Raw genomic sequence first — 27,268 nt, 5'->3', positions numbered from 1 at the left:
TCCTCAGCTGTCAATGAGCACTGCTACAACTCCCCATTCCCCTCTGCCTATGCCCATGGCACCTGCCCACGGAGGACCCCTCTGCCCACAGTTGTTAGCCATAGTTCACCCCCAGACAGGTGCTCAGTGCCTGACCCATGGTCAGATAGCCCCAGCCTGTCACTGTCTGCGTCCAACCGCTCATGCTGGCAGACAAATGGCACAGCATTCACAGGTACAGCACAGCCCTGCTTGGGCCCAGGTGGCACAGAGATCCAGCAGCCATAGTTGGGTCTTTCTATCTTTCCCAGTTACTTGTTTCCTTGCACTGATAAGAACCAGCCCCAAGCCTGCGCCATTCCTCCCATGGGTCTTTTTCCATCACTTTATTACCATTTTCTACTTCTGGACGTGCCAGTACAAACGTGTATGGCAGTGTCAGGGAGGCCATCCTGCAACCCCAGCTTTATCCAGACCACAATCCGTGTGCTCCTTGGGATCGCTGAGCAGAGAAAGGAAGCACTTAGCCTGAGTAGCAAAAGTGTCACACATGGGTCTTTGACCCAAGACTACACCAGTGCCTGAAGTGTCCCAACTCAGTCAGCTGAACATCCAAGAGGGTCCCAGCCCCATCTTCTCCACTGAGGGACAAGTCCAAACATCGCATGAGCTGTGAAGGGTTCATGGCTGGATCCTCTTGCGGTATAGGTATGCATTGCTCACCTGGTTCATGATGACCAAGCTGGTGAGGATAGGGCATAGCACAGCCAGGTACCAAGCGACCCCAGTGACAGTGGCAGTAAACCAGAGTGAGCACATGCCCAGCAGGAGGCTGGCACTGCCCAGCAGGTAGCCCACCAGCCCAGATGTGGCATGGTACAACTTGAGCTTAGCCAAGGGCCACCGGGGCAGCAGCTTGGGGTAGAGTAGCCCCACGCCGCCCGAGCACTGCAGCCCCGCCCAGAGCACAGCCAGCAGCCCCGCCTGCCCATGCCGCGTGGCCAGGTGGGCCTTGCCGAGCTGCTCCTTGTGGAGGACGACCAGGCTCAGGCCCAGCAGTGCACACAGCAAGGCCAGCAGCTGCAGGGCCCAGTGACAGCGGGCCCGAGCCTTCCGTGAGAAGGAGCGCAGCAGCGAGCTCTCAGGGGAGAACACCAGCAAGGCCTCGGTCATGAGGAAGGAGAACTGAGGAGACAGAAGGGGAAAGGGCTTCTGGTCACCCCCCAACCCCCAAAGCAGCCGACGGGTCTGGGGTGTGTCCCCTTCTCTTGGTCCCCCTCCCCACTGGCGAGGTGGGGCGAGGCCAGAGTGCAGGCCCCCACCTGGGATAGAAGGACCATCCTTCTATCGTGTAGAGTGCTGCCTCCCCTTTCTTCCCGGGTGCCACTCTCAAATGTCTTCCCTGCTCTTCCCCAGCAAACAAGGTTAGAGAAACAGTACTCATCAATGATTTACAGATTCTGTCTCCATGCCATGGGGCTGGATATAGTTTCTTGGCAAGAACTGGCCATATTGGAGCACTGTTACAGGGTCATTTCGAAGCAGCACCATAAACTAAGGTAAAAGGGGGCAGAGGTACATCCATGTGCTGTTTTTCATCTTCCTTCCTGGCAAGTGGGTGAAGCCCTCCCCCCCCCTTTTTTTTGTGTTTGATAAATATTTGTCCTGTTTCTTGAGCACTCGGGTTCTGGTGTAGGGTATATACCAAGGGGAAGGAATTCCAGCATGTAATAACAGATATTGAGTGTCCACAAGGCTACAGAGACCTGTGTCCATGCCTGTACCCCACCACCACCCAAAAGGGACCCAGGCCCACTACTTACAGCCAGAGACATAAGCACAGGGTGCCAGGAGAACAGGCCTGGAATGAAAAGGGGACACCGTCAGCCCTGCCAGTCCCTAACAACACTGGGAACTGGGAGCAGCCACCTCCTGAGGTGGGGCTGCCCACATACAGACTCCTGCCGGGATCAGAAGCTGTGCTTGTACCCACTGGCAGCAGTCCCTCCCACCCCATTCCCTCCCACCCCCCCGCAAGAAACCCAGACAAGGGGAAAGGATAAGGTTACTCAGTGGGTTCTGGACAAGTTGGAAAAGCTCCACCCCTCCCATTCCCTCAGCACAGAATACCCCTTAGCCAGCCAAGCCTTTCCCAAGCATCAGGCTCAAGGTTTCCTACAGTCCCCGCTCCCTGGGAGACGTCGCCCTGCCCTTCCCAGAAGCCCACTACCACTTGTACTTACTGGAGCCAGGCCTGGCAAGTACAGCCACGAAGATGGTAAAACCCAGGGCTACGAGGTGGGCGGCAGCCCCAGAGGCAGTGCGCAGAGCATGATAGATGTGCGACTCGGTCTCCACAGACAGGGCCATGATCAGCCAGGCCAGTGGTTGCAGCCTGAAAGCATAGCAGCGCAGGCAAGAATCAGGTGCCACTGTCCGCCCCTCACCAGAGAATGGAGGAATATTACCCTCTTCCAAGAAGTTATGATGGACGGGAATAGTACAGCACCAAGACCGGCAACAGGATTAATCACAACGTGACCATCGAGGACCAGGAGCCTGCCAGCGGCCACCTGTACCCAAACGTTATGCACGTCTGGCCCACCTTAAAGGTAAGGAGGGGCAAGGCCCTGTACGACTACAAATCCCAGCGTGCTCAACGCCCTCGCGGGCGGGAGGGCCGGCTAGGAGGGCGTGAGGCACCATGAGGCACCACGGAAGTTGTAGTCCTCAGGTGCAGCTGGAGCGTGAATCCCTACGCGCGCTTCCTCCCCACGGACCGCTGGCATGCTGCCCCTCTACTCTAGGGATCCGCCTGCCTCACCCGCAGCACCGGCCCGACACTGTAGTTTTCTCCAAAGAAAACTGGATACTCTTGAGTCCTGCCGTGCGCACCGCCGCTCCGTTGCGGAACGACTTCACTTCCGGGTGCGACGCCTACCCACAGGGGCTTCCTGGAATGAGCACAGCCCCACCTTCCTCCAGCCACGCCTCTGAGCCGCGCTGCGCAGGCGCTGTTCAGCGAACCGCGTCGCCGCTGTGTGTGCGCGCGCAGCCCGCGGTACCCTGGTGGTCCAGGCTTCCCAGCCGCGTTTGACAGGTGTCCCCCGAAGTGGGGGCGCCCCTCGCGCGCAAGAGACAAGGAGCCACGGGCGCAGGCCCCGCCAGCACCATGGGCAGCAGCTGTCGCATCGAATGCATATTCTTCAGCGAGTTCCATCCCACACTGGGACCCAAGATTACTTACCAGGTAACTCCCGGGCTGGCGGGATTGCAGAGGGAAAGAGGGATGCACTCAGGAGCCAGCGGGCTGCTCAGAGGGGCTGGGTCTCCGTGTGCTTGCAAGTATGTTGCTCCTTCAGTTGCAGTCAACCATGAGCCAAGAAGATCCAGAGCAACACCCCGGTTCCCAGTGGCAGGGGACACACACTGTCACATCAACAGCGTTTGTAAGAAATTGGATTTTGGGGTCCCAGAGAGAATCCGGGTCCTATGACACAGGAGGAGGTGCCCACGAATATCCCCTCCGCCTGCAAGTAATACACAGGAAGCTGGGTGACAGAGAAGAGAGTGTTGTGGGTCAAGGAGTAAGCAACTGAAAAAGCCAGGAAGCAGCTGTCTGGAAGTGCCCCTTCCACAGGTCCCAGAGGACTTCATCTCCCGCGAGCTATTCGACACAGTCCAGGTGTACATCATTACCAAGCCAGAGCTGCAGAACAAGCTTATCACTGTGTGAGGCCCCAGCCGGGTGGGGGTGGAGGCGAGGGTCCCAGCAAGACAGGGCAGGCCTCAGGGAGAGCCTGATTCTGTTCCATCCATCCAGCACGGCCATGGAAAAGAAGCTGATTGGTTGCCCCGTATGCATCGAACACAAGAAGTATAGTCGCAATGCCCTCCTCTTCAACCTGGGCTTTGTGTGTGATGCCCAGGCCAAGACCTGTGCCCTTGAACCCATCGTCAAAAAGCTGGCTGGCTACCTGACCACCCTTGAGGTCTGCAAACAGATTTGCTTGGGTGCTTGGGCAGGCTGAGTGGGTATGTGGGGTTGGGTGATCTGTTGTTTCCAAAGTCTCTGCACCCCCAGACCTGGGACCCTGCCAGCCAATTCAGGGGTCAGCCAGGGTCCCCCAGCAATGTACCCACCGTGCTGTTCCTGCTTCCTCCAGCTGGAGAGCAGCTTCGTGTCCACGGAAGAGAGCAAACAGAAGTTGGTGCCCATCATGACCATCTTACTGGAGGAGCTAAATGCTTCTGGCCGGTGTACTCTTCCCATTGGTATGGTCCAGCTCTACAGGGGCAGTGGAAGACTGGAGGAGGAATGGGAAGGTGGCAGGGGACAGTAAGCCCAGTCATTGAGGAGAAGGTTGAGACTCGGGAATTGGTGGCCAGGAAGTGGCTGTGTACAAAGGTGATGATGTGCAAGGTGGGCCTGAAGTTGGGAACTGAACAGGGGAATTCGCCAGCTGCATCCTCTGAGCATGTCCCTTTCCCTCTCTGGACCTGTTCTTTCGTTCCATAAAAGGGGAAGATCGGATGATGATGGGCATCTGGCACAGTAGTGGAGTCACCCCTTGGATGGACACCCACATCCCATATGGGAGAGCCTGTTTCAAGTCTTGGTTGCTCCATTTCTGAGCTAGCTACCTGCTAGTGAATGGGGAGGCAGCAGAGGGTGGCTCAAGGGCTTGGGTCCCTGCCACTCGTGGGAGAGAGCCACATTGAGCTCTGGACCCCTGGATCTGACTCATTCCCTAAGGTGTGGGAATCTGGAGAGTAAGTCAGCAAATGGAAAATTTGCCTCTCTCTCTCACTTGTACTCACTTTACCATTCAGACAAAATTTATTTTAAAAATGGGCTGGCTGAGGGGATGAGATTAATGCAAATCACAGCTACCTGTCTGCTTCAGGGGATTCTAGGAGGCCTGGGAATGTCCCTTGGGAAAGACAGGACTGAGGATGTGGGTGGGTCCCCTGCAGATGAGTCCAACACCATCCACTTGAAGGTGATCGAGCAGCGGCCGGACCCTCCCGTGGCCCAGGAGTATGATGTACCTGTCTTTACCAAAGACAAGGAGGATTTCTGTAACTCGCAGTGGGACCTCACCACGCAACAGGTATGCTGCCCCTGCCCAGATCTCATCATCTCAGCCTGGCCACAGTCCTGGCCTTTGCCCACCCTCCGGCTCCAACCTCGCCTTGCTCTGTCTAGATTCTGCCCTACATAGATGGTTTCCGCCACGTCCAGAAGATCGCAGCTGAGGCAGATGTGGAGCTCAACCTGGTGCGCATTGCCATCCAGAATCTTCTGTGAGTGAGGTTCTGGGAACACTCAGGTGGGGAGAGCCCAGGGCTCCTAAGCCTAGGGGGTAGAAACAGAGTACTCCCAGGAGCTGAGCTCTGCAATCTCTTCCAGGTACTATGGCGTCGTGACACTGGTGTCCATCCTGCAGGTGGGCAAGCCTGGGATGCGGTGACGTGAAGTGTGAGCCACGTGGCTGGACCCAACCAAAACTGTTGGGCTCCAGAGCCCCTCACTCAAACCCCCACACCCTGTGCTTTCTGCCTGCCCCGCTAGTACTCCAATGTGTACTGCCCGACACCCAAGGTGCAGGACCTGGTGGATGACAAGTCCCTGCAGGAGGCGTGTCTGTCCTATGTGACCAAGCAAGGTAATGGCAGGCCTGGGGGAGGGGAGCTCTTGAGAAGAGCGGGGCCCCCTGGCACACTGACCCCTGACACCTACAGGGCACAAGAGGGCCAGTCTCCGAGATGTGTTCCAGCTGTACTGCAGCCTGAGTCCTGGCACGACCGTGCGAGACCTCATCGGCCGCCACCCCCAGCAGCTGCAGCATGTTGACGAGCGGTCAGAGGGGCATGGGGGAGGTGTGCCTGGGCATACGTGGAACCTCAGGTCAGAGAGGAAGCTCAGGTTTGCAGAGAACAGAGCCACACAGCCCTGCCAGTCTAGGAAGGCTTCCTGGAGGTGATGGGCTTGGAGGCCAGGTTGGCTACTGAGACAGTCTGAAGAGGAGACCACAGGAAAGGGCTTGCCTGGTTGGAAGCAGGCCTGGCCAGGGCTTCACTCTCTCTCTCCTTCGGCTCTCACCCCAGGAAGTTAATCCAATTTGGGCTGATGAAGAACCTCATCCGGCGACTACAGAAGTACCCTGTGCGTGTGTCTCGAGATGAGCGAAGCCACCCTGCCCGCCTCTACACTGGCTGCCACAGCTATGATGAGATCTGCTGCAAGACAGGTAGCAGCAGGCACGGTGGGGTAGAGCCCCATGGCCAAGCCCGGGCCCTTGCCCTCACCTGCACCACCCCACCCAGGCATGAGCTACCATGAGCTGGATGAGCGGCTGGAAAACGACCCCAACATCATCATCTGCTGGAAGTGAGTCTGGCAGTGGCTGGATGGGCATGTCCTGCCTGCTGTACTGGTGCTGGACCAGTAGGTTAGTCCTGCTGGTCAACCTTCAGTTCTGTAAATAAAGGCATCCTGCTTCAAACCACCTGAAATGAGTCCTGCTCCTGAGCCTGCCACCCAGACTCAACTGCCCACACGCTTGGGCCTTAGTGCTGGCGCCCTGGAGCGCCATCTGGTGGGCAGGACTGACACTGGCCAAGGAAAGGCATCTGCTGATCATAAACAAAGAAAGAGCAGGAAAGGAACCATCAGAGATGCTTGAAGGGTGAAGCAGGAGGGGAGCAGGGACGGCTCTGGAGTAGTTGAGCAAGAATGGCCTTGCCAAGGTGACAAACTGAAGCCTAAAGAGGAAAAAAGAAACAAGGGCAAAACCTTGAGGCTTCATAGCACAGCCTGTTATGTCACGGCTTGGGATCCCCACATTTCCAGGGCTTTCGATCCTGCTCCCTAATGCCCTGGAAAGGCAGTAAGCACCACATGGGAGACCCAAGTTCCTGACTTCAGCCTGCCTGGCCTAGCTGTGAATGTGGGCAATTGGGGAATGAACGACTACATGGAAGATTTCTCTCTTTCTCTACATTTTTTTTTTTAGATTTTTTTTTTTATTGGAAAGTCAGCGTTACAGAGAGAAGGAAAAACAGAAAGATCTCTCATCAGCTGGTTTATTCCCCAAATGGCTGCAATTTTGAGCTGACCCAATTAGGAGCCAGGAGCTTATTCCAGGTCTACGGTGTGGGTAAAGGGTCCCAAGGCTTTGGGCCTTCCTCTACTGCTTTCCCAGGCCACAAGCAGGAAGCTGGAAGGAAATGCAACAGTGGGGATATGAACCGGTATCCATATGGGATCCTGGTGCATGCAAGGTGAGGACTTTAGCCACTAGACTACTGTGCCAGGCCCTCTCTGCCTTTCAAATAAACTCAACCACAAAACCTTAATGCCAAAACCAATGGTGGACTGGACGGAAGCAAAGGAAGACGCAAGAATCCAAGTCCTGAGGTAGGAGAGGAGGCAGATAGATTCTAGTGAGCTGCTATGGCCCTGGTTTTTTTATGTGTTGTGTGTGTGTGTTATTTTATTAAATTTTAAAGATTTTATGTTTATTTGAAAGGCAGATTTACAAAAAGGAGAAAGATCTCCTATCCGCTGCTTCACTCCCCAAAAGGCTATAACAGCGCTGAGCCAATGTGAGCCCAGGAGCTTCTTCCAGGTCTCCCATGTGAGTGCAGGGCCCCAAGAGCTGGAACCATCCTCAGCTGCTTTCCCAGGCCATAAGCAGAGCAGGGTCAGAAGTAAAATACCCAAAACTAGAACCAATGTTCATTTGGGATGCGCACACTAGCAGACAGCTACTGTGGTACCCCCAGGCCAAAAACTTGAGGTTCAGAGACAAGCACAAAGCTGACCCATGGGGGGGGGGGGGGCAGGGAAGCGTTATGTGTTATGGACATCTTTCAGGCTCCTGGTTGTGCCTTGGGGTCAGAATGGAAGGAGGTGGGCCCACCACGGTAGCCTAGCAGCTAAAGTCCTCACCTTACAAGCTCTAAGATCCCATATGGGTGCCAGTTCCTGTCCCTGCGGCCCCGCTTCACATCCCGCTTTCTGCCTGTGGTCTGGGAAAACAGTCTAGGACACCCAAAGCCTTGGGACCCTGCACCCACACAGGAGACCTGGAAGAAGCTCCTGGCTCTTCACTTCAGATTGGCTCAGCTCTGGCCACTGCAGCCACCTGGGGAGTGAATCAGTGGGTGGAAGATCTTCTGTCTTTCCTCCTCTTTGTAAATCTGACTTTCCAATAAAAATAAACCTAATTTAAAAAAAAAAGAGTGAAAGGACGTGTGGAGAGAAGGCTGCTGCAGCTGACAGCAAAAGCAGTGGCCCCTGGGGCCACCACAAAGAGAAACTGCAGGCTGGGAACAGAGCCAACAGATGGAGCTGGGTGCGAGCATCATGGAAGCCACCATGAGGGACATCCGGTGGTCAAGACGGCACGGCCAGGACCAGCACGAACTCTCAATGGCTAAATCCTCATCTTGCAAGTGCTGGGATCCCATGTGGTTGCCGGTTCATGTCCTGCTGCTCCAGTTCCCTTCTACTGACTGGGAATGCCCAGATGAGGATGACCCAAAAGCCTTGGGATTCTGGGCACCCACGTGGGAGACTCAAAGGAAACTCATGACTTTGGATTGGCTCAACTCCGGCCCTTGGGTCCATTTGGGGAGTGAACCAGGGGAAGACCTTTCTGTCTCTCCTCTCCATAAATCTGATCTGCCTTTTCAATAAAAATAAATACTAACAAAGCAAAACAAAAAAAGATAGCACGGCCACAAGAACGGACGGAGTTCACGTTACCCCAAGCGTGTGCCGACCAACTTACTATCTATCAGCAGTCCCAGGCTCCAGGCATAGCAGGCCTGCAGTAGGAGGACTGGAGCATAGTTGCCATAAACAATGGGCTCTGCGACGCTGAGCCGCCGGCAGGGGCGCAGCCGAGGCCTCTCGGCGCAGGCGCAAGCTCACGCGTTTCCCTGGCAACTAGGATCCACGCGCTCCCAACTGCCCTACAACTGTCCTGTGGCCGGCTCTGGTTCCACGGCAGTCCGGCGTCCTGACGTGTCTGTCAGCACCTCCGCTTCGGCTGCGGCCTGAAGACCCTGGCCCCAAGATGGGCGACCTGGAGCTGCTGCTGCCCGGGGAGGCGGATGTGCTGGTGCGGGGCCTGCGCAGCTTCCCCCTGCGGGAGATAGGAACTGAAGGGTGAGCCGGCCCTACCAGAGGCACAATCCCTGAGCTAGGATCCCGAATGGGGGAGCACGGGCTTGACATGGGGGGAGGGCTTGCCAAACTGAGGGGCAGAGAAGTCTACCAAAAAGAGGTTAAGACTCAGTAGGAAGCAGCCTGCCTCCCCCCCACACACACACACACACATTCACACATAGTGCTCAGGCACGCACCTGCACCCACACATCCACGCACCCCATTTGGGGCAGGTGGAACCGGCAGCACGAGAACCTGGAGAAGCTGAACATGCAGGCCATCCTGGATGCTACGGTCAGCCAGAGCGAGCCCATCCAGGAGCTGCTGGTCACCCACGGCAAGGTACACCTCACCACTCTACTCCTAAGAGTACCCCAGCCATCCGTGCCCTCCCCTCCTCCTACCTCCAACCCCAGGGCAGCATCATGGCATCCCGACCTGGGCAGAACATGGGCAGGTTAGGAAGACAGTCATGGATCCTAGAACAGGAAATGAAGCAGGGTGAAGGGCCCAAGCTGAGGGCACCCCTGAATTGACTATAAGGCCTGAGGAGACCACCACTGAAATGTGAATGGGACCACAGCATTGAAGGAGGCCAGGCAATGCCTGACTGGAACATGGGTCAGGGGCTGGCACCAGCAGGTGACCCAAACTACCTCTTGACAAGAGGGTTCCTCTACAAGAAAAAGGTGGTCCCACTACTCGAGGAGAGAATAGAACTGGGCACTAAATGCATAAAATGACCCTGAGGCACACAGGAGAGCCAGGGGAGGGGGAGGGCTGCCCAGAAGGGATGCCCACATGGAGTGTGGTGGAGGAGGGTGATGTGGCTGCAAGTGCAGGGAGGTCAGGGACCAAAGCAGGGTATCCCCACTGGGAGGTTGGGGGCAGCTGGAAACAAAGGGGAAATGCTGGGAAGTGGATGTATGTATATGACCCAGGAGATTCTCTGGGGGAGTTTGCAAGCTGAGTGGTAGGCCAAGCCAGTGGCAGGAAACTTGCTGATCTGTGGCAGGCCCCTCTGCCATCCACCTTACCCCACCCTCCCAGGTCCCGACACTGGTGGCAGAGCTGATCAGTGTGCAGCTGTGGAAACAGAAGGTGTTCCCTGTATTATGCAGGCTGGAAGACTTCAAGCCCCAGAACACCTTCCCCATATACATGGTGGTGAGCTGACCTCTAACCTACATGTCCCCACCCCTCCCGAGGGCCCCAGCCCTCCCACAGCAGCCCCTATGGCCCTGTCCCCTGTCTCTGACAGGTGCACCACGAGGCCTCCATCATCAACCTCCTGGAGACAGTGTTTTTCCACAAGGTGAGGCTCAAGATGCAACTTGGGGAGGTGGGAAGGCCAGCAAAAGCTGGAAATGTCCCCTCTGCCTGTCCTCCCCTCCTCCCAGGAGGTGTGCGAATCTGCAGAAGACACTGTCTTGGACCTAGTGGACTACTGTCACCGCAAACTGGCCATGCTGGTGTCCCGGAGTGGCCAGAGCAGTTCCCTTGAGGAGGAAGACTCTCAGGACACCACCCCCATGCAGGTGAGCTGAGGTTCCCTGAAGTTGGCTTGTCACAGGCCTGGGTCTCCCAAGACGTGTGCAAGTAGGGGCCCCAGCCTGAACCCCATATGGTACCCCCTACCAGGAACTACAGAAACAGGCTGAGCTGATGGAGTTTGAGATCGCACTGAAAGCTCTCTCGGTATTGCGCTATATCACCGACTGTGTGGACAGGTGGGCATCCGAGCCTGGGCCCTTCCTTGGGCTGCAGCAAATGACCATGAGCAGCTCCAAGGCTTGGCTCACTTTCCCCTCCTGCCCACCCACCCCCAGCCTCCCACTGAGTGTCCTGAGCCGGATGCTCAGCACCCACAACCTGCCCTGCCTCCTGGTGGAACTGCTGGAGCACAGTCCTTGGAGTAGGCGGGAAGGAGGTAAGCATCTCCCCCCACCACGCCCTCTGCGTGTAGGACAGTGGTCAGAACTGAGGAGGGCAGCTGGCTTTGCCCAAATTGGGGTTGGACCTGGGCTCTGCAGCAGTCAACACCCTCATGTCTGTTCCTGAGGACTTGCCTTGCTCTAGGGCTGGCTGCATGGTAACCTGGACAAATCCTGGGGTGCCAAGCTCTCTCCCGCCATGCTCAGGCCATAGCCAGTGCTCCCTCTAACCCTCCACCCAGAGAGAACTCACTCCCTGCTCAAGTTGTGCCGGTTCCCTTCCTCAGGCAAGCTGCAGAGATTTGAGGGCGGCCGTTGGCATATAGTGTCCCCTTCAGAGCAGCAGAAGCTGAGCAAATTGGACGGGCAAGTGTGGCTTGCCCTGTACAACCTGCTGCTGAGCCCTGAGGCCCGCTCTCGCTACTGCCTCACAAGCTTCGCCAAGGGACAGCTGCTCAAAGTAGGACACCCCCCTGCCCCACACAAGATGCTACCCCTAGATTCCACCTCTCCCAGCCCATCTCCTCAGTGCCCCTGCTGTTTCTCTTTGCCCAATCCTCTTTGTAGACCTGAAGCTTGAGGTGACATAGCTCATTCCAGAGAGGCCACGTAGATGCCTTCAGCCCACTTATAGACCTTCCCTAATCTCTAGTCCCCTGGCCAGCACATGATCCACACTGACCTCCCTTGGATTTCCCCATAGCTTCGTGCCTTCCTCACCGACACCCTGCTGGACCAGCTGCCCAATCTGGCTGACCTGCAGGGTTTCCTGGCCCACCTGGCCCTGGTGGAACCCCAGCCCCTTAAGAAGGATCTGGTGCTAGAACAAGTAAGGTACCTGTGAGCTGGCCACTCAGGACTTTTGTTGTCTGTCTTGCCTGTTCCTCCTTGTTGTTCTCCATGTCTCTTTCTCTAGATCCCAGAAATCTGGGAACAGCTGGAGCGAGAGAACAAGGGCAAGTGGCAGGCGATCGCCAAGCACCAGCTTCAGCACGTGTTCAGTCCATCTGAGAAGGACCTGCGGCTGCAGGCAGCAAGGTAAGACGGACTGAGCTGCCAGAGCGGTTGGGAGCCCTGAGACCCAGATGTGGGCCAGTGCTTCTCCACTGCCTCTGCCCCTGCCGGTCCTTTGTAGATGGGCGGAGACCTATCGGCTGGATGTGCTGGAGGCCATCGCTCCAGATGGACCCCGCTGTGGCTATTGCAGTGCTGGGGCCACCAAGCGCTGCTCCAGGTGTCGGAAGGAGTGGTACTGCTGCAGGTGAGGCATCACACACACCCACACCCCTCTCCTCCAGCCCTGGGATCCCTCCCCCTAAACACTGCCGCCCTCACCAGCCTGACTGCCCACAGGGAGTGCCAAGTGAAGCACTGGGAGAAGCACAAGAAGGCTTGTGTCCCAGCAACGCAGGATGACAGAGCCAAGTGAAGGACTGTAACTGCCCAGGGATGCCCCATCCCTGTGCCAAGGCCACCCACCCTGAACCCCCTGATCCCCTCTGGCTTCTTCTGCCCTGGACCGCTGCTGCAGGCTGCCGGGTGGTGGTGAGCTCAGCAGAGAGAAGTAGAGCTGCTGACCCATCCCCACCCCCATTTCCTGCCCCACCCGTGGGCAGGCAGAAGGCGCTGCCTCAGCAAACTGGAAGGGGGCCGGATGTGGGGACCCTCTTCCCCCCCACACACACACCCGTAGCACCATAAAGCTGGTCCCCAAGACACACACCGCGCCTGTCTTCGTTGCGCTTTGCGGTCGTGAGCCGACGTGAAAGAGGGAAGGGAAGGGAGGAAGGGCAGAAGTTAGTTGACAGAATCCCCCGCCCCCGCCCGGCCCCGCCCCGCCTGCGGGTCACTAGCACAGTCCCCCAGCCCTGCTTTGCAGCGCACTGCACTTCTCAGACTTTTTCCCGCCGCCCAGTCTCGATCCTAGGGGCGGCGCCCAAAGTCCCGGCCCACCCCGTGGCCCCGCCCGCCCTCCCCAGGATCACTAGAGCCCAGGGCCGGGCTGAAGCCCCGGTCCGGGACTGAACCATGTCGGCGGAACCTGAACTCATTGAGCTGCGGGATTTGGCACCCGCCGGCCATGCCGGTCCGGGCCGCACCCGACTGGAGCGTGCCAATGCACTGCGCATCGCGCCTGTCACCACGCGCAACCCTGCAAGACAGCTGGTCCCAGGCCGCGGCCACCGCTTCCAGCCCGCAGGCCCAGCCACACACACGTGGTGCGACCTCTGCGGTGACTTCATCTGGGGAGTCGTGCGTAAGGGCTTGCAATGCACGCGTGAGTAAAGGCTTCCCACCTCCCCCAACCGTGCACGCACCAGCTGCAGTGCAATGGGCACCCAAGAGACGGGCTGCCAGGAACAGCCACTTGCATCAGTGCAGGCTGGATGGAGGGGGTCGGCGGGGACTGGTTCCAGGGACCCTTCTCCTAGGGTCGGGTGGGAAGTGGTGTATCCCTTGTGGCACCACACCCAAGGCTGGGAATGGTGGGGCAAAGGTGACTGCCTGTGGGTAACAGGTGCTGAGAGGGAACACCATCTTTCATGCCCTCTGGACCTTCTGGAGAAAGAAAGGGCTTGTGCCTACTGCCCTCTAACCCCTGCTCCCAGGCCTGTCTTCCCAGAGACTCACTCACTGAACCACTGTCCCCCTCTAGAACCACTGGTGTAAAGGGAAGTTTCCTAACTCCAGACATGGGCATGCCCTCCTGGGACCAGATACTGTGAGAGCCCTGGGTGGGCCCCCTGGTTACAGGCAAGCCTGGATACCAGAGTCCATCTTTAGCAGACACTTGATTCAAGCCAACTGAGCCAGGTGGAAGTGGACCACACATTACACATTCACACCCCCCTCCCTCCACCTCCCTTCTGCCCTCCTGGGAATCTCCAGAGGGGCTGCTCTCTCCCAGGCTCTGTGTCTTGATCACTCAGGCCAGGAACTTTCCACAGCCTGGTGACCCCTTGTGCAGGGATCAGTGCCCACAAGTAGGCCCCAGGCATCCAGTAATCAAAATAAAAACAAAATTTCCAGCTCGTGCCAATGTGTCGCCTGGATAGACAAGCACTGCTGTAGTCCACAGAGGCACTTAGGGATTGGACCTCAGGCCCACGTGTGTGCTGGAGGGAAAGCCACTCAGCCACACAGGTGCATCTGTGAAGTCAGGAGCTGTGGAGGGGGATGGGACTAACAGGATGCAAAATGTGACAAAGAAGAGGACACTCCGTTGAGTAGAGTAGCGGCAGGGATGAGAAACAGACAAACTGGATGTGTAGAGATAAGACAAAGACTCAGCATGCATTTGGGGTTTAGGCTGAAATAGCTTCTGTTGGTGGTCGGTGGGGGGGGGGAGACCCTAGTTAAGGGGAGGAGGGGAGATGCTGAGTAGTTAAATATTGCCAGGATCATCTCCAACGCCTGTGGGACATGCAAGTGAAAGTGCTGGCTTGCCAGACTTGACCTTCTCCCTATCCCAGAGGGAAGGTGGTGCTGGACCTTGGATCCGGAGCACAGAGGCCCAGCGCAGCATTCCAGACCCAGGCCCCAACCTCACCATTAGAACCTGGGAGTTCGGGCAGAGCCAGCTAAGGAACCTGCAGGGGAGTAGAATAGCAGTACAAAGTGGCCCCTGCAAGCGGTCCTAGCCCAGGCAGTTTCCTGTAGGGAGAAACAAGCCCACCTTGGGGAAAGTGGGCTAGAGGAGACTGTGAAGGCCGGTTTTCTGGGTAGACCAGTATCTGAGGTTAAAAGGTATCCCCTTCGAAGTAATGAGAAGGAACTCTGCTAGGCCTGCAGCCCACATTCCCAGGAGTTTTGCAGACGCCTGTCCTCCAGCCCCAGGGATTCCACACTGCTGCACACGTCTGCAGCAGAGTAGGAACCAGTCCTGTTAAGACGCTGCCGACTGCAACAGGCCCCCAGGGTCTGCCGCGGGCCTTCCGGGGCTAGAGCGCCTCGGCCTCACCGCCGGCTCTCTTCTGCAGACTGCAAGTTCACCTGCCACTACCGTTGCCGCGCACTCGTGTGCTTGGACTGCTGCGGGCCCCGGGACCTGGACTGGGAACCCGCGCCGGAGCGCGACACCAACGTGGTGAGCGCGGGGTCTGGGGGGCGGGATGTGGTGGGAGAGGTGCCCTAACAGCCGAGGGTCCGGCGGCAGGGACTGCACAGGGCGGGTACCCGCGGGGTCGGACCCCGCGCGCGGGCCGCATTCCGGGGTCTCGCCGCCGAGCTGCGCCGGGCGGACCGCAGGCGCACCCGCCACCACTCCCCACGTCCGCCTTCCGGTCCCGCCCGAGGCGGCGCTGACGCACATGCGCACACCGCCCGCGCCACGTTCCCCGTGGGAGGCGGAGCTGCGGCGAGCTGCCTGGGCGGTGAGGTCATGCGAGGAGGTGACGTGTGCGTGTGTGCGCCGCCGCCCCGCCGCGTTGCTTCCCCCAATGAGACGAGAGCGAGGTCCCGGCCGTCCGCGTTTCAGTCTTTAACGGTTGCGGGTGGTAACGCAAGCGCACTGCGATCCACGCGGCCGCGCAGGCAGGCTCCCTAGGTGGAGGTTGGAGGCTAGCGACGCGCGGGACGGGGGCAGCGGGCGGGCGCGGCCATGGGCGAGGCGGACACTCCCTCCTTCGAGATGACCTGGAGCAGCACGACCAGCAGTGGCTACTGCAGCCAGGAGGACTCGGACTCGGAGCTCGAGCAGTACTTCACGGCGCGCACCTCGCTGGCGCGCAGGCCGCGCCGGGACCAGGTGGGGAGCCGGGAGTGCTGGAGGCGGGCGAAGGGGGCGGCCGCCCGGAACGCCGACCCTCCTCCGGCCGGCGGCTCCGGGTAAAAAGTTAATTCCAGCGCCCCGGTACTGGCTGCCGAGGCGTCCTCTGCTCGCCGTCACGGACCGGTTGAACCAGGAGAAGCAGCTCGGTGGCTTGGGACTGACCGGCAGGACCCGCCTCTGACTCAAACTGTCCGCGCGCGCGTTGTAGACTAGTACCTTGATGCCGCGTTTTTTGTTTTTTTGTTTGTTTTTTTGTTTTTTTTTTTTTTTTTTTCGAGGAAAGGGGCGCTCCCTGGGGCAACTCGGGGAGGAAGTGGGAGGGAAGGCGCCTCTCCGGGAATTGAGGAGGGTGTTCCTGGGGAAGAAGAGGCGGAGGAAGGGAAGTCCGGGCTCTCAGTAGCCCAGCGCCCAGCTCTTGCCGACCCCGATTCTGTTCCTAGCCCCCGGGGGACCCTGAAGAACGGGGATTAGGACTGGATGTCTTTGAGCGTTTAGGAACACTTCACTCCCTGGAGGTGGGCAGGATAGACCGGAGGGCTACAGAAATGTCCAAAAGACAGGTATAAGATACGGGTGACTGACTCACAGGGGCTCTTGGATATCTCCTTTATATGAGGCCCCTGTGCTGGGGGAGTTTATGGCCCCCGGAGTAAGTGTGTGGGACCATGAAGTAGAGTATTCCTAGCCAGCAATGGAGTGGAAATTGAGTCAGACAAATCGAATTGTGGGTGATGTTTCAGGAGTTTTTCAAAGTGTTTGAAAGCAGGTGATGTTCAGTACCCCAAAATCTCTACCCAGAGCTTATGTGCAAGGTATTTGTTGTTCTGTTTAAGGGAGTTAGATCTAGGTGCATTCCCCCAAGTGGTCATGATGGCTAAAATTGGGCCAGGAGCCTTGAAAACCCCATCTAGGTCTCCCAGGTGAGTGCAGGGGCCCCAAGGATTTGGGCCGCCTTCCTCTGCTTTCCCAGGAGCAGTAGCAGGTAGCTGGATCAAAAGTGGACCTGCTGGGATCCATACCAGTGCACATATCGGAAGCTGGCATTGCCGGTGGCTTAGCCTTCAGTGCCACAATGCCAGCCCCAGGGACAAGATTTTGGGTGTGTACTCAGCCACAACCATTTTCTGTTATGGAAAGGTGGAAGCCCACAAGATGCTCTCCAGTGGAAAAGGAGAATAGGAAGTGCTGGCTCAGGTATAAAATGAGTCCCTCAGTCACTGCTGTAGACCACCAAGGCACGGGAGAAGGGAGATCCTGTGGTCCTGGTGAGCTTCCTGGGGACACGGGCAGCTTGGGAAACGGGAAAGGAACGTTGTTCTCAGTTAAGTGGCTTGCAGGGCTCCAGTTTGCAGAGGGCGGAGGGTCCTGTGCTGACTGAGCACGCTGGCATTGGATCAGGAATTCCACCAGGACGAAGCATTGGGCAGTGGTGATCTCAGCTGGGGCTGCGACACTCCCATCCCCACTGGGCGGGTCTGACAGCAACAGGAAGGAAAACTGATGCACGGAGGCCGAGGGAATTTCGTTGTAGTGGTTCGTTCGCAGTCCCAGTCATCCAGACCCATACTTCACCCTTCTGGCCAGGAGCTAGTTCCTGGAAGAGGAGGGGACTGGTTTGGGAAGTTGCTATCCTCCCCACAGCTGGGGCAGCAGGGAAACCCACCTGCTTGGCATCTGCAGCATGTACTTGCCTAGGAATCTGTACCTGTAGTGGGCTGGCACCGAGCCTGGTACTACCTTTTGTGCAGCACTGTATGATATCTGAGGTCTGGCCCCAAGCACCCCACCCAGAAGTGTTGCTGGAGGTGATGGTGGGACTACTGGACTAGTAGCTTATTCAGTCCCCATATTTCCTGCTCTACAGTAGCTCATGGCTCTTTCCTAAGACACAATGGAAAAAACAGGCTGCCACGTCCAGAACAAATCTGACACAGCCCTACTGCAGCACTAGGGTTAGGCTGTGCAATGGGGGCTAGGGTCAGAGTCCCTCCTGAGGCTGGTAAGGTGACTTAGCAGGCTAACTCTCCACCTGCAACACCAACTTTCATCCAGGTGCCAGTTTGTGTCCTGGTTGTTCCACTTTGATCCAGCTCCCTGCTTGTGGCCTGGGAAAACAGAAAATAGTTCAAATCCTTGGGCCCCTGAATCCACAAGGGGGCTTCTGGCTTGAGATTGGCCCATCTGCAACTGTTGTGGCCATTTGGGGAGTAAACTAGTAGAGATAGAAGACCGTTGTCTCTGTCCTTTCTGTGTAAATCTGCGTTTCAGGGCCTGGCGCAATGGCTCAGTTGGTTAATCCTCCACTTCCAAGTTCCCATGTGGGCACCAGTTCATGTCCCAGCTGCCCCATTTCCCATCCAGCTCCCTGCTTGTGGCCTGGGAAAGCAGCTGAGGATAGCACATAACCGTGGGACCCATGTGGGAGACTTGGGGAAAAATGCTCCTGGCTTCATATCGGCTCAGCTCCAGCTGTCCCGGCCGTTTGGGTAGTGAATCAGCTGATGCAGGATCTTTCTGTAAATCAGCCTTTTCAATTAAAAATAAATAAATTTTTAAAATTTTGTCTTTCAAATAAAAATAAACCAATCTGAAAAAAACAATCTCTCCTCTCTCCTTGGCTCCTGGCCTTCAGCTGCTCCCACTTCAGCCGTCTCCTGAGGGCCACACAGTGCTGGAGAGAAGCCAGCTGACCGCCTTTGCCATCTGCGCTTGTGGTGCGCAGAATCGGGAGCAGTGACAGATGTAGGGATGCTGTCTTCTGGGAATCCGTGTTCATCCGCCATCTCCATAGGCTGCCTGTTTCCCTTGGGTCTTTTTTTTTTTTTTTTTTTTTTTTTGAGCGCACTTATCTGTTGATTCATTCTCCATTCTCTGGACCACACTGGAACCTGGAGCCCTGAACTCAACCCGGATCTCCCGTGTGGGTGGCGAGCCATCACCCACTGCCTTGCAGGGCCTGCGTTTGCGGGAAGCTGGGATCAGGAACATAGTAGGCATCTCAGCCCCAGGCTGAACACCCACCCCAGCCTTATTTTTCCAGGATGAACCCGTGACATGGGAGACACCGAATCTTTCTCAGGCTGAGATTGAGCAGAAGATAAAGGAGTACAATGGCCAGATCAACAGCAACCTCTTCATGAGCCTGGTGAGTTGAGTGCTCACGAAGGGGCTATGAGGAGAGGCGGGAACTCAGCTGGGCGCCTGATGCCCAGAGGGAGGTTCCCAGTCTAGCCTTCTCAGAGTGTCATTTCTCCCTCTATAGAACAAGGATGGCTCCTACACCGGCTTCATCAAGGTGCAACTGAAGCTGGCGCGCCCCGTCTCAGTGCCCTCCAGCAGGAAGCCCCCCTCCCTGCAGGATGCCCGCCGGGGCCCAAGCCGGAGCACAGCCGTGAAGCGCCGCACCTCCTTTTACCTGCCCAAGGATGCGGTCAAACACCTGCATGTGCTGTCTCACACACGGGCCCGCGAGGTCATTGAGGCCCTGCTCCGCAAGTTCATGGTGGTGGATGACCCCCGAAAGTTTGCTCTTTTTGAGAGAGCTGAGCGTCATGGCCAAGGTTTGCTTCCTACCCCGCTGAGTAAGGAAATGGGAGGGGACTTCAAAAGTTCATGGAAAATAGAATTCAAAGCTAAGTTTATTCTGATGCAAATAATTTTAGAAATGCATGCAGTTTTTTTCCTGAACTTCAGGAATACCTGTGTGTGTGCGCGCAAGCACGCTTGTGCACATGTGTACTTACCTGCCGAGGCAGCTCCTCCTCTCACTCCTCTTCTCCCTCCCTCCCCTGCCTGATCTTCAGTGTACTTGCGGAAGCTATCAGATGAGGAGCAGCCCCTGCAGCTTCGGCTACTTGCGGGTCCCAGCGAGAAGGCCTTGAGCTTCGTCCTGAAGGAAAACGACTCTGGGGAGGTGAATGTGAGTACCCAGCCCTGCTTCGTTTACTGCTTGCTCCTGGGCGGGGCAGTGGGCCACAGCCATGTAAAAGGCTTGGGGAGGAATTGGCCCTCTCTCCGGGAGTGGCTGAAGTGAGTTTTCAGGCCAGCTGTACCAAGCCAGGCTCCTCAGAGAGAGCTGTCTTGGCTCTTTCTTGGTTGGAAAATCCTCTGGCAGCGCATCTGGTGCCCAGCAACATCCCAGCCGCACCCACATGCATGCCCATCCACATCCATCCCTTCAGGCATTAAGGCTTTACCCGGAAGCTTTCTGGCTCTGAAGTATTGGGCCTGTGAAGTGAGACAGGGTGGAGTCAGCTGTAGTGTACCCACAGATGAGAAGAGCAGCTAGCCTGGCAATGAGGTGACTACTTTATAGGATTTATGTAGATCCCCATGCAGTTCATGGTGGCTCCTAGTGTACTGTGAGAGCTTCAGGCAGAAGACCTGATTCAGTTAGGCATGTTCCTCATGACCTGGTCTTTCCCAAAAGGGGTCTACTGGCTTGGTGGCAGCTGCTCCATTCCTGTCCCTTTCTACCCCCTGCAGTGGGACGCCTTCAGCATGCCTGAGCTCCACAACTTCTTACGTATACTACAGCGGGAGGAGGAGGAGCACCTGCGCCAGATCCTCCAGAAGTACTCGTACTGCCGGCAGAAGATCCAGGAGGCCCTGCATGCCTGTCCCCTGGGGTGACCTGCCACCCCCCAGGCAGCAGGAGAGCAGGCAGCGCCCAGAGTGTGCTGTGTGAGTGCGGCAGGGCCCACGGCCCGAGGAGTGAGTGCGGTGGAGGCCCTCCCCGGCAGAAGGACAGGCCAGGGCAGCCGCGGAGGAGCTGGCCCCCATGTCCATCAGCAGGTGTGGCCAGCCAGGGCTGCCCAGCATTGCGGCAGGGGTGGAGCTGACAGATGTCTCCTCCATGTATGTCTCAGAGATGAATGTGGGGGACTCTGTGGGCAGAACAAGGTCATGTTCGTTGGCCTGAGGGCCTTTCTCTGTGGGGACAGTTATTATGGAGTCTCACAAGAACCCCCCCCCCCCACCCAGGGATGGGGGTTCAGAGTAAGGCAGATATCCAAGAAGAGCAGGGTTTCCCGCTGTGGTGCCCTCCGATTGGTCCCCCAGCCTGAGGGCAGGGCATACTGGCTGTATGTTGCCACAGGGAGATGCCCCACACCAGGGACTAGGGATACGGGCACTGGGCCAGGACTGTACCTCGTGGGCCCGTCACAGGCAGGGTCTCTCCTTCAGGTGTTCTTGATGAAGTGTGTGAATGTAAGCACTGTGTTGTGGCCTCAGCTAATGCCTCCTGTGGGGAACGGGGTGGGGGTGGCAGTCACCGTCAGGGCCTGGGGCCTGGGAGAATTGGCTGAATAAAGATTTGAGAATCTTCCTGTTGATTGGATTGTGGACTCATTGTGGGCCCATAACCACCTTGGTGTTCCTGATGCCAGAGGCTGCCAAGGGGGGTGGGCAAGTTCAGGGCATCTTTTGAAAAGTGTCTGTGGGATCTGGTGTGTGGAGGTGCAGGTGATCTCAGCTGTCACTCAACATTCTGGGTGTGTAGGGCCGAACACTGGTTGCAGCTGCCATGGCCAACACAGACCAGGCTCATGAAGGAGCTGGTGTGACCCCCGTAAACTGCACACGGCACCAAGGAAATGGCTGTTAATAATTTTCTTGTGGCATCCTTGTGATATGGGAGGGAATGCTCCCGTTGAAGTTTAGGGCTCATCTGGCCAGTTCTTTTAACTGTACTTGGACTGGGCTTCTCTCATCTGCATCAGTGGTGTTGACAATAATATGGCTGTGAAAAGCTGCATGAGCCGGGAGTGCTTCGAGGGAGTTTGATGTCTGAGCAGGTTCTCTGGGTCCAAGCTGGGGGTGAGGGAGGGGTTCGTCAGAAGCGTCCAGGCGGCCACCCGACTCCCGCAGGGGAACCGCAGTGCATGCCGGGGTGCCCAGCCCTGGCCGACGGTCCGGGACGCTAATCCACAGACGGACGGGAGCAGCAGCCAATCAGGGTGGGCAGCGTGAGGAGCCTGCGGAAGCGGAAGTGAAGTTTCCGTGGAGACGGCCGAGCCTGCGGAAGGCGGCGCCGGCGGAGGCACCTGCGATCGGCGGCTGGGCAGGGCATGGTGGCTCCCTGTGCACTGTGAGAGCCGAGCGGCCTCGGGGTCCGCCATGCGTCGGCGGCCCTGACATGGGTGCCACCGGCTCCAAAGCTCGGGGCCTATGGCCCTTCGCCTCGGCGGCGGGGGGCGGCGGCCCGGAGGCGGCGACGGCGGGTGCTGAGCAAGCCCTGGTGCGGCCTCGAGGCCGAACCGTGCCACCCTTCGTATTCACGCGCCGCGGGTAAGGGCGTGGGTTCTGCCCCGGGGTGGGACCGCCGGGGACGCCGCGCGCCCTGCGCTGGGGTACTGGGCTCGGCCACAGCACTCTGCACCGAGACAGGACGACCCCCCTCTCTCGGGGCCCCATCGGAGCAAGGGGGTCGGGAAAGCCGGGCAGTGGGCTCCGGTGGTCTGACCGTTCAGAAAGGGCTTTCTAGTGGAAAGTAGGCTTGAGTCTTGTCCTTGTGGGACCCCTCCGCACGTCTAAACTAAGAGCCCTGTGAAACTTCGGCACCCCTTCATTGCATCCCTTCTAATGCTGTGTACGAGTGAAGGGCGCTCAGCCTCAAACACCTCCACCTCCCACCCCTGATACTTACAAGGGAAGAATGACCTTCTGTTTCGACTTCTTCCCTTCCACAGTTTTTTGGAATGTTAAGAGTAATATTTGGAAAAACAGGACTGGGTTTGTGTTGGGGGTTAAGGGAGAAGAAGATCCTCCTTCCATTTGTATTCTTCATTGCCACAGCCCTGACCTACCCCTGTCGCTTCCCTTAAGGCCCAAACAGGACCAGCAGGTTGGCCCAGCCCTGGGGGTCTCCTGGAGTCAGATAGTGGTGGTGATGGGGATTTGGCTGTAGATGCCAGGGGGACCCTCTTGTGGCAGTTTGGCTACCCCAGTCTCTTGGGTGCAAGACAGTGGTCTTGCCTGCTTTATGCTCCCTCCTCACCTAGTCCCCGACACTGAGCCAGCAACTACCACCAGCAGACCCAGGCCCCCAGCCTAAGTTACCCCCCAAGTCCCATCTGGAGGCCAGGACATAATCCTGCAATGACTGGCCATGCTCATGGCCCCGAGAATGAGAACTAGCCTTGGGAGCCCAGACAGTGAGTTGTTTGGTGTGGCTTCTATTCTTGAGATCATCTTCACAGAGGGGTACTGGATAACCCATAAACCCTGAGCAAAGGCTTCTCTGTATGACAGTCCTGTCTCGATTCCCTCATCACTGTGGGAGTGGCCCCCACTGTGTTGTGCGTTGTTGGCCATGACCAGGCAGGGGCTACAGGCCAGCCCGTCCCCATTCTGCTTCCAGCTCCATGTTCTACGATGAGGACGGGGATCTGGCTCACGAGTTCTACGAGGAGACAATCGTCACCAAGAATGGACAGAAGCGGGCCAAGCTGAGGCGGGTGTATAAGAATCTAATTCCTCAGGTGAGGGGCTGGGAGCCTGCGGCAGGTGTGTGGAGGTGACCCCAGATGAGGGAGGGTGGGGAAGAGGGAGGAGCTGCAGCAGCACAGAGCCGTGGAGTCGACCCCTCAGCGGCCTCTGTCCCCATGGCAGGGCATCGTGAAGCTGGATCCCCCTCGCATCCACGTGGACTTCCCCGTGGTCCTCTATGAGGTGTGAGCCCGGGCGGTAGCAGACACAGCACCCCTGCCCCAGCAAGAGACCCCAGGCTCCCGGTGAAGACTCCATTGAGGAGCCCAGGCTGGGGCCCACAGCCCTGAATAAACTCCGTTGGCCCAGAACCTTCGGTTTGGACAGGGCTGTCCTGTGCTGTTGATGGGGCATCAGGTTGTTGTGTGTGGAACAGGTGGTGGCAGCAGCTGGCTGCCAAAGGCTGACCATAGAGGTACCAGCATCTCCTCCCCTGCGGGGCATCCACTGGTCGGGAGAGCCTGGTTCCTTGCCTGGCCTGGGGGCCCAGCCCCGTTAGAAGCTACAGCACTTTACAAGCAAGATCTGCCTTCTTCCAGCCCCTGGGCTGTCGGGGGGGCTACACCAGTGGGAACTTCCTTCCCCTCACTTCCCTCTCCCCTAGTTGGAGCATTTCAGCCGTTTGCTACCTCGATTCCTCCTGTGTTGGACCGGGGCTGGGGGCAGCACCAGCCCAATTCGCCCTGCCTCCCTGCTGTTTGTTCCTGGCCTCCTTGGACATACAGGTGGCTAGCTGTTGACAGGAATGGGGACTGGCTGGGGAGCTTTCTCCTCCAACCAGAGCTGGACTGACCCTTCCCTGTGCAACTAGTTGCTGGCCTTTCTCTCTCACCTCTAGTAGTTGAGAGAGTACAGGCCAGGGTCAAGAGGGATTGTAGGCACCTGTGCCTATGGGGAGGTGCACCCACCTCTGTGTTCTGATCTCTGCATGGGAGGGGGAGCTGTGTTGCCACACCTGTGGTCAGGGACAAACCCCTAGTGCTGATGCCTGGAACAAGAGCTATGAGTAACCCGCTCCTCCCCTGTGTCCTCACCTCTTCAGGCTCAGCAAGGGAAAGTACTGGAGCCCCTTGAGAGGGACAGAAAGGAGGGGAAAGCCGGAAAAGAAATACTGAAAATGTGAAGGTTTGTACATAGTCTTGTTGGGCATGATGTCCGGGCAGAGCCTGCTCTCTAGGGAGATGATTTTTTTTTTTAATTTTTGTGTAAGCCCTGTGCTTTTAGACTGTGGGAAATGACTTGGGGAGGGTGGCACCCAGCATAGGAAGACTGTTGTGTTATTTGTTCAATTTCAATAAAATTATTTGTAGATCCTGCATCTGAGAGTGTCGTCCCCTGGGGTTGGGACACCTGCTGTCTGTCTCTTGGCCTCGGTACTCTGGTCCAAAGGTTAAACCTGAGCCCTCCCTGTGGCCATCCCAGCTGTGGCCAGTAGGTGGCGATGTAGGCACATGGACTTGGCCTGCACGTTCCCACAGCATCCACTCCGCCACCGGTGGCACTCCTGCTCACAGGTCCATTGTGTTGTGTGTGGTGAGGCCCTCTGATTCCAGATCCACTCTGGACTTACCCTTCCCTCCCTACCCCCCAAGGTGGAAAGGGAGAGTGTGAAAGTTCTGGAATGGCTTTTGTGCTCTCAGCATTGTGGGCTAACTTCAAGTGAGATCGCAGCCCAGGCCCTCCTGCACCTCAGAGGCTCAGCTGATGAGGAACAACAGCCAGATGGGTGCCACTCAGCGGGGGGTTCTGCAGCCCTGCCCCAAGGCCTCGCACGGTGACAGTGCACCTGGCGCTTTTGTTCCAGCAGGCACAGTTCCTTTCCTGACACTATCTCTTCACGGACCCTCTGCCATGTCTGTCATTCCACACCCTGCGGACCTTCTGCCTGTCCTTCCAGCCTCCCCTGTGGCTGGTTCTCTGCTTGGCCTGATGGGCCCAGCTCCCAGCTATGGGGAGGATGAGTTGAGGGGCATGGCTTCTGCTCCCCTCTCAGCAGTTTGTGAAGTCCTGAGCAGAAACAACACCCTGGGGAGAAACCAGGATTTGCAGTCCTGTAAAGTTCCTTCCCCCACTCCAAGTGACCCGAGACCAAGACCCTGTCACCCACACTGGCTAGGCAAGGGGTAGGGCTCTCCTGTGCTAGGTGGCATGGGCTCTCCCACCGCCAAGGTCCCAGCTGGGGGAACTCCTGCACCATTCTAGCTGACACCAGTGCTGGGAACAATGGCAAGCAGGGCAGTGCTTCCCCGCCACCTCCTGCTGGGCTGTGCGCACTTCCTTCCTGCTGACTGCCTCAGGAAGTGTCCCTGCCCTGGAACAGTCTGGCCCAGGCTGCCTTTATTTTCCCAGGGGTCCCCACCCTTGGGGCTTCCAAGACTCAGTTGCTTCGGAAGCCAGCTCAGCAGTACTGCATGCCCCCCCATGGCCATTACCTGGGCTGCTTGGTCCTCAAGGCAGCCGCCTCTCCCAGCCTTCTGTTGGGAAAAGGACCCTGGGTAAGGGGACCACACTCCCTTCTGAGCTGTAGAATCACCTGGGCCCAGAAGTGTGCCCTGTGGAAGCCACACGGTCACACCCACATCAACATGCTGTCCTCACACTCAGCATACTTCTGCCCACAGTGGAAAAAAACGGATTCAGCTCCTGGAAGTTCCTGTGGCCACCCCCCACCCCAGCGAGGGGGGCTTCCCTCACTGCTGCCCTTGAGGATGAGGCTCCCCCCACCAGGGGAAGTTTTGAGGGAGAGGTTCCCCGGGTCCAGCAAGCTGTGTGCTCAGGAAATACTGGCACCTGAATGTGGCCCACACTGCCTTCCTGTCACCTGGCACAGCTGGTGGCAGCAGATCCTACTCAGGAAGAGTGGGAGTGGCAGCCTGCCAGCGGGGCATGCAGGAGGAAAACCGGGTCAAGGCAATCTCCTCCCCGCCCCTGTTTCTGGCCCTTTCCTCTCAAGGGGCAGCAGGAAGTGAGGAGAAAGGGCTGGGATGGGAAGCCAGAGCGGATGGGAGGGAATGGGGTTTATCAAGTCCCCCGCAGGCAGCAGCAGGTCCAAGTAGTCTGGTCCGCCCCAGAGGCTCACCCCAAAGAAGCAGGGAGGCTGCCGACCTGTTGGACCAAAGGACTTAACATACAGGTGAGTCTGGCACCCATCGCCGGTGTCCGGTCTCCACCTCCACTCCCCGCTTCCCCAACACAGAGAAGGAAGAGGCTGGCGACCCCTGAGGGGAAACAAAGGCAGTGGCCTTAGGACCAACCGAGGTCGCGGTCCAAACGCGAGCCTGCTCCCCACCAGGAGGGTCTCAGGAAAGAAAGGGCTTAACCCCTAGAGAAGCCCCCACCCGCCTGGCGGCTTGGCACCCTCCGGGAGCTGACAGTGAGCTGTGGAACTCCCCACAGCTCCCCCACACACCCCGAGACTGGCCAGGAAAGAGCTGCCCCACGAGGGTCAGGCCCCGGGAGCCCAGCGGCAACCCAGCGCTCGGGGTTGCCAGGACAACCGCGGCTCGGTCCGCAGGGCCAGGGGGCGGGGCTGGACCCCTTCCCCTGGACGGGCAGCGGGCGGGGCTGCCCTTCCGACCGCAAAGAGGAAGGCAGCTCAGATTTGCGGGAGGCGGGGCATTACTGGATGTCAGGGACCGGATCAGTTCAAAAGTCCCTTTTGCTACACAAAGGGGTTCTTGGGCGGAAGTCGACTTTGGGGGAAACAGAGCCAGATCCGTCAGGGCCCCAGTGGAAAAGCGAGGCGGGGAAGGAGGATCCCACAGCACCTCCTCAAGGCCAAGCGGGGGCAAGACACCTCTCTTAGCTTCCCCCTTCACCCCGCCCTCCTCCCTCGCCTGTGCTGTCCCTTTAAGGGGCTGCGACTCCGAGCGACCGGGCGGACTGTACCACCCGTCGTGGACTGTGGGGGGG

At 57.8% G+C, this 27,268-nt stretch overlaps 5 protein-coding genes and 1 long non-coding RNA gene across 10 annotated transcripts; 4 read left to right on the top strand and 2 right to left on the bottom strand.

Annotated features, from left to right (window-relative positions):
- Positions 1-350: 350 nt before the first annotated feature.
- Positions 351-3,621, bottom strand: LOC121165732 (cytochrome b561 domain-containing protein 2). 2 transcript variants are annotated; one of them, XM_040994538.1, is made up of 4 exons: positions 3,227-3,621; positions 2,223-2,374; positions 1,803-1,840; positions 351-1,164 (listed from the first exon to the last, which is right to left on the bottom strand). In XM_040994538.1, the coding sequence occupies exons 2-4, from the start codon at positions 2,347-2,349 to the stop codon at positions 661-663; spliced, it is 669 nt and encodes a 222-aa protein (XP_040850472.1). In that variant the 5' UTR covers positions 2,350-2,374; positions 3,227-3,621; the 3' UTR covers positions 351-660. The 2 variants fall into 2 exon arrangements, with proteins under 2 accessions (XP_040850472.1, XP_040850471.1); XM_040994537.1 differs by lacking the exon at positions 3,227-3,621 and adding an exon at positions 2,804-2,907.
- NPRL2 (NPR2 like, GATOR1 complex subunit) lies at positions 3,003-6,491 on the top strand. Its single transcript, XM_040994535.1, has 11 exons — positions 3,003-3,229; positions 3,620-3,711; positions 3,803-3,971; positions 4,146-4,254; positions 4,957-5,093; positions 5,189-5,286; positions 5,393-5,429; positions 5,555-5,648; positions 5,725-5,842; positions 6,091-6,233; positions 6,310-6,491. Exons 1-11 carry the CDS (start codon positions 3,152-3,154, stop codon positions 6,375-6,377), a joined length of 1,143 nt encoding a protein of 380 aa, XP_040850469.1. The 5' UTR covers positions 3,003-3,151; the 3' UTR covers positions 6,378-6,491.
- A 2,240-nt stretch (positions 6,492-8,731) lies between these two features.
- On the bottom strand, positions 8,732-12,543 carry LOC121165728. Its single transcript, XR_005885310.1, has 2 exons — positions 11,933-12,543; positions 8,732-9,137 (listed from the first exon to the last, which is right to left on the bottom strand). It is a non-coding gene; the product is annotated as an uncharacterized LOC121165728 (long non-coding RNA).
- ZMYND10 (zinc finger MYND-type containing 10) lies at positions 9,069-12,814 on the top strand. Its single transcript, XM_040994526.1, has 12 exons — positions 9,069-9,160; positions 9,394-9,502; positions 10,211-10,327; positions 10,422-10,475; positions 10,561-10,698; positions 10,802-10,890; positions 10,990-11,090; positions 11,382-11,554; positions 11,798-11,923; positions 12,011-12,132; positions 12,230-12,355; positions 12,448-12,814. The coding sequence occupies exons 1-12, from the start codon at positions 9,069-9,071 to the stop codon at positions 12,521-12,523; spliced, it is 1,323 nt and encodes a 440-aa protein (XP_040850460.1). The 3' UTR covers positions 12,524-12,814.
- Positions 12,815-12,954: 140 nt separating this feature from the next.
- Positions 12,955-21,193, top strand: RASSF1 (Ras association domain family member 1). 4 transcript variants are annotated; one of them, XM_040994529.1, is made up of 7 exons: positions 12,955-13,372; positions 15,075-15,178; positions 15,550-15,564; positions 18,906-19,010; positions 19,128-19,425; positions 19,669-19,784; positions 20,351-21,193. In XM_040994529.1, the coding sequence occupies exons 1-7, from the start codon at positions 13,123-13,125 to the stop codon at positions 20,495-20,497; spliced, it is 1,035 nt and encodes a 344-aa protein (XP_040850463.1). In that variant the 5' UTR covers positions 12,955-13,122; the 3' UTR covers positions 20,498-21,193. The 4 variants fall into 4 exon arrangements, with proteins under 4 accessions (XP_040850463.1, XP_040850461.1, XP_040850462.1 ...); XM_040994527.1 differs by lacking the exon at positions 15,550-15,564 and having other exon boundaries at positions 15,075-15,181; XM_040994528.1 differs by lacking the exon at positions 15,550-15,564 and having other exon boundaries at positions 12,955-13,375; positions 15,066-15,181.
- A 684-nt stretch (positions 21,194-21,877) lies between these two features.
- TUSC2 (tumor suppressor 2, mitochondrial calcium regulator) lies at positions 21,878-24,674 on the top strand. The gene is made up of 3 exons (XM_040994525.1): positions 21,878-22,156; positions 23,229-23,349; positions 23,480-24,674. Exons 1-3 carry the CDS (start codon positions 22,005-22,007, stop codon positions 23,543-23,545), a joined length of 339 nt encoding a protein of 112 aa, XP_040850459.1. The 5' UTR covers positions 21,878-22,004; the 3' UTR covers positions 23,546-24,674.
- Positions 24,675-27,268: the final 2,594 nt, after the last annotated feature.

Source organism: Ochotona curzoniae, unplaced genomic scaffold (genome assembly GCF_017591425.1).
Source record: "Ochotona curzoniae isolate NIBS_2020 unplaced genomic scaffold, NIBS_Ocur_1.0 contig_908, whole genome shotgun sequence".
In the NCBI taxonomy this organism is placed as follows: Eukaryota; Metazoa; Chordata; class Mammalia; order Lagomorpha; family Ochotonidae; genus Ochotona; species Ochotona curzoniae.
This window is presented reverse-complemented; position numbering and strand designations above follow the sequence as displayed.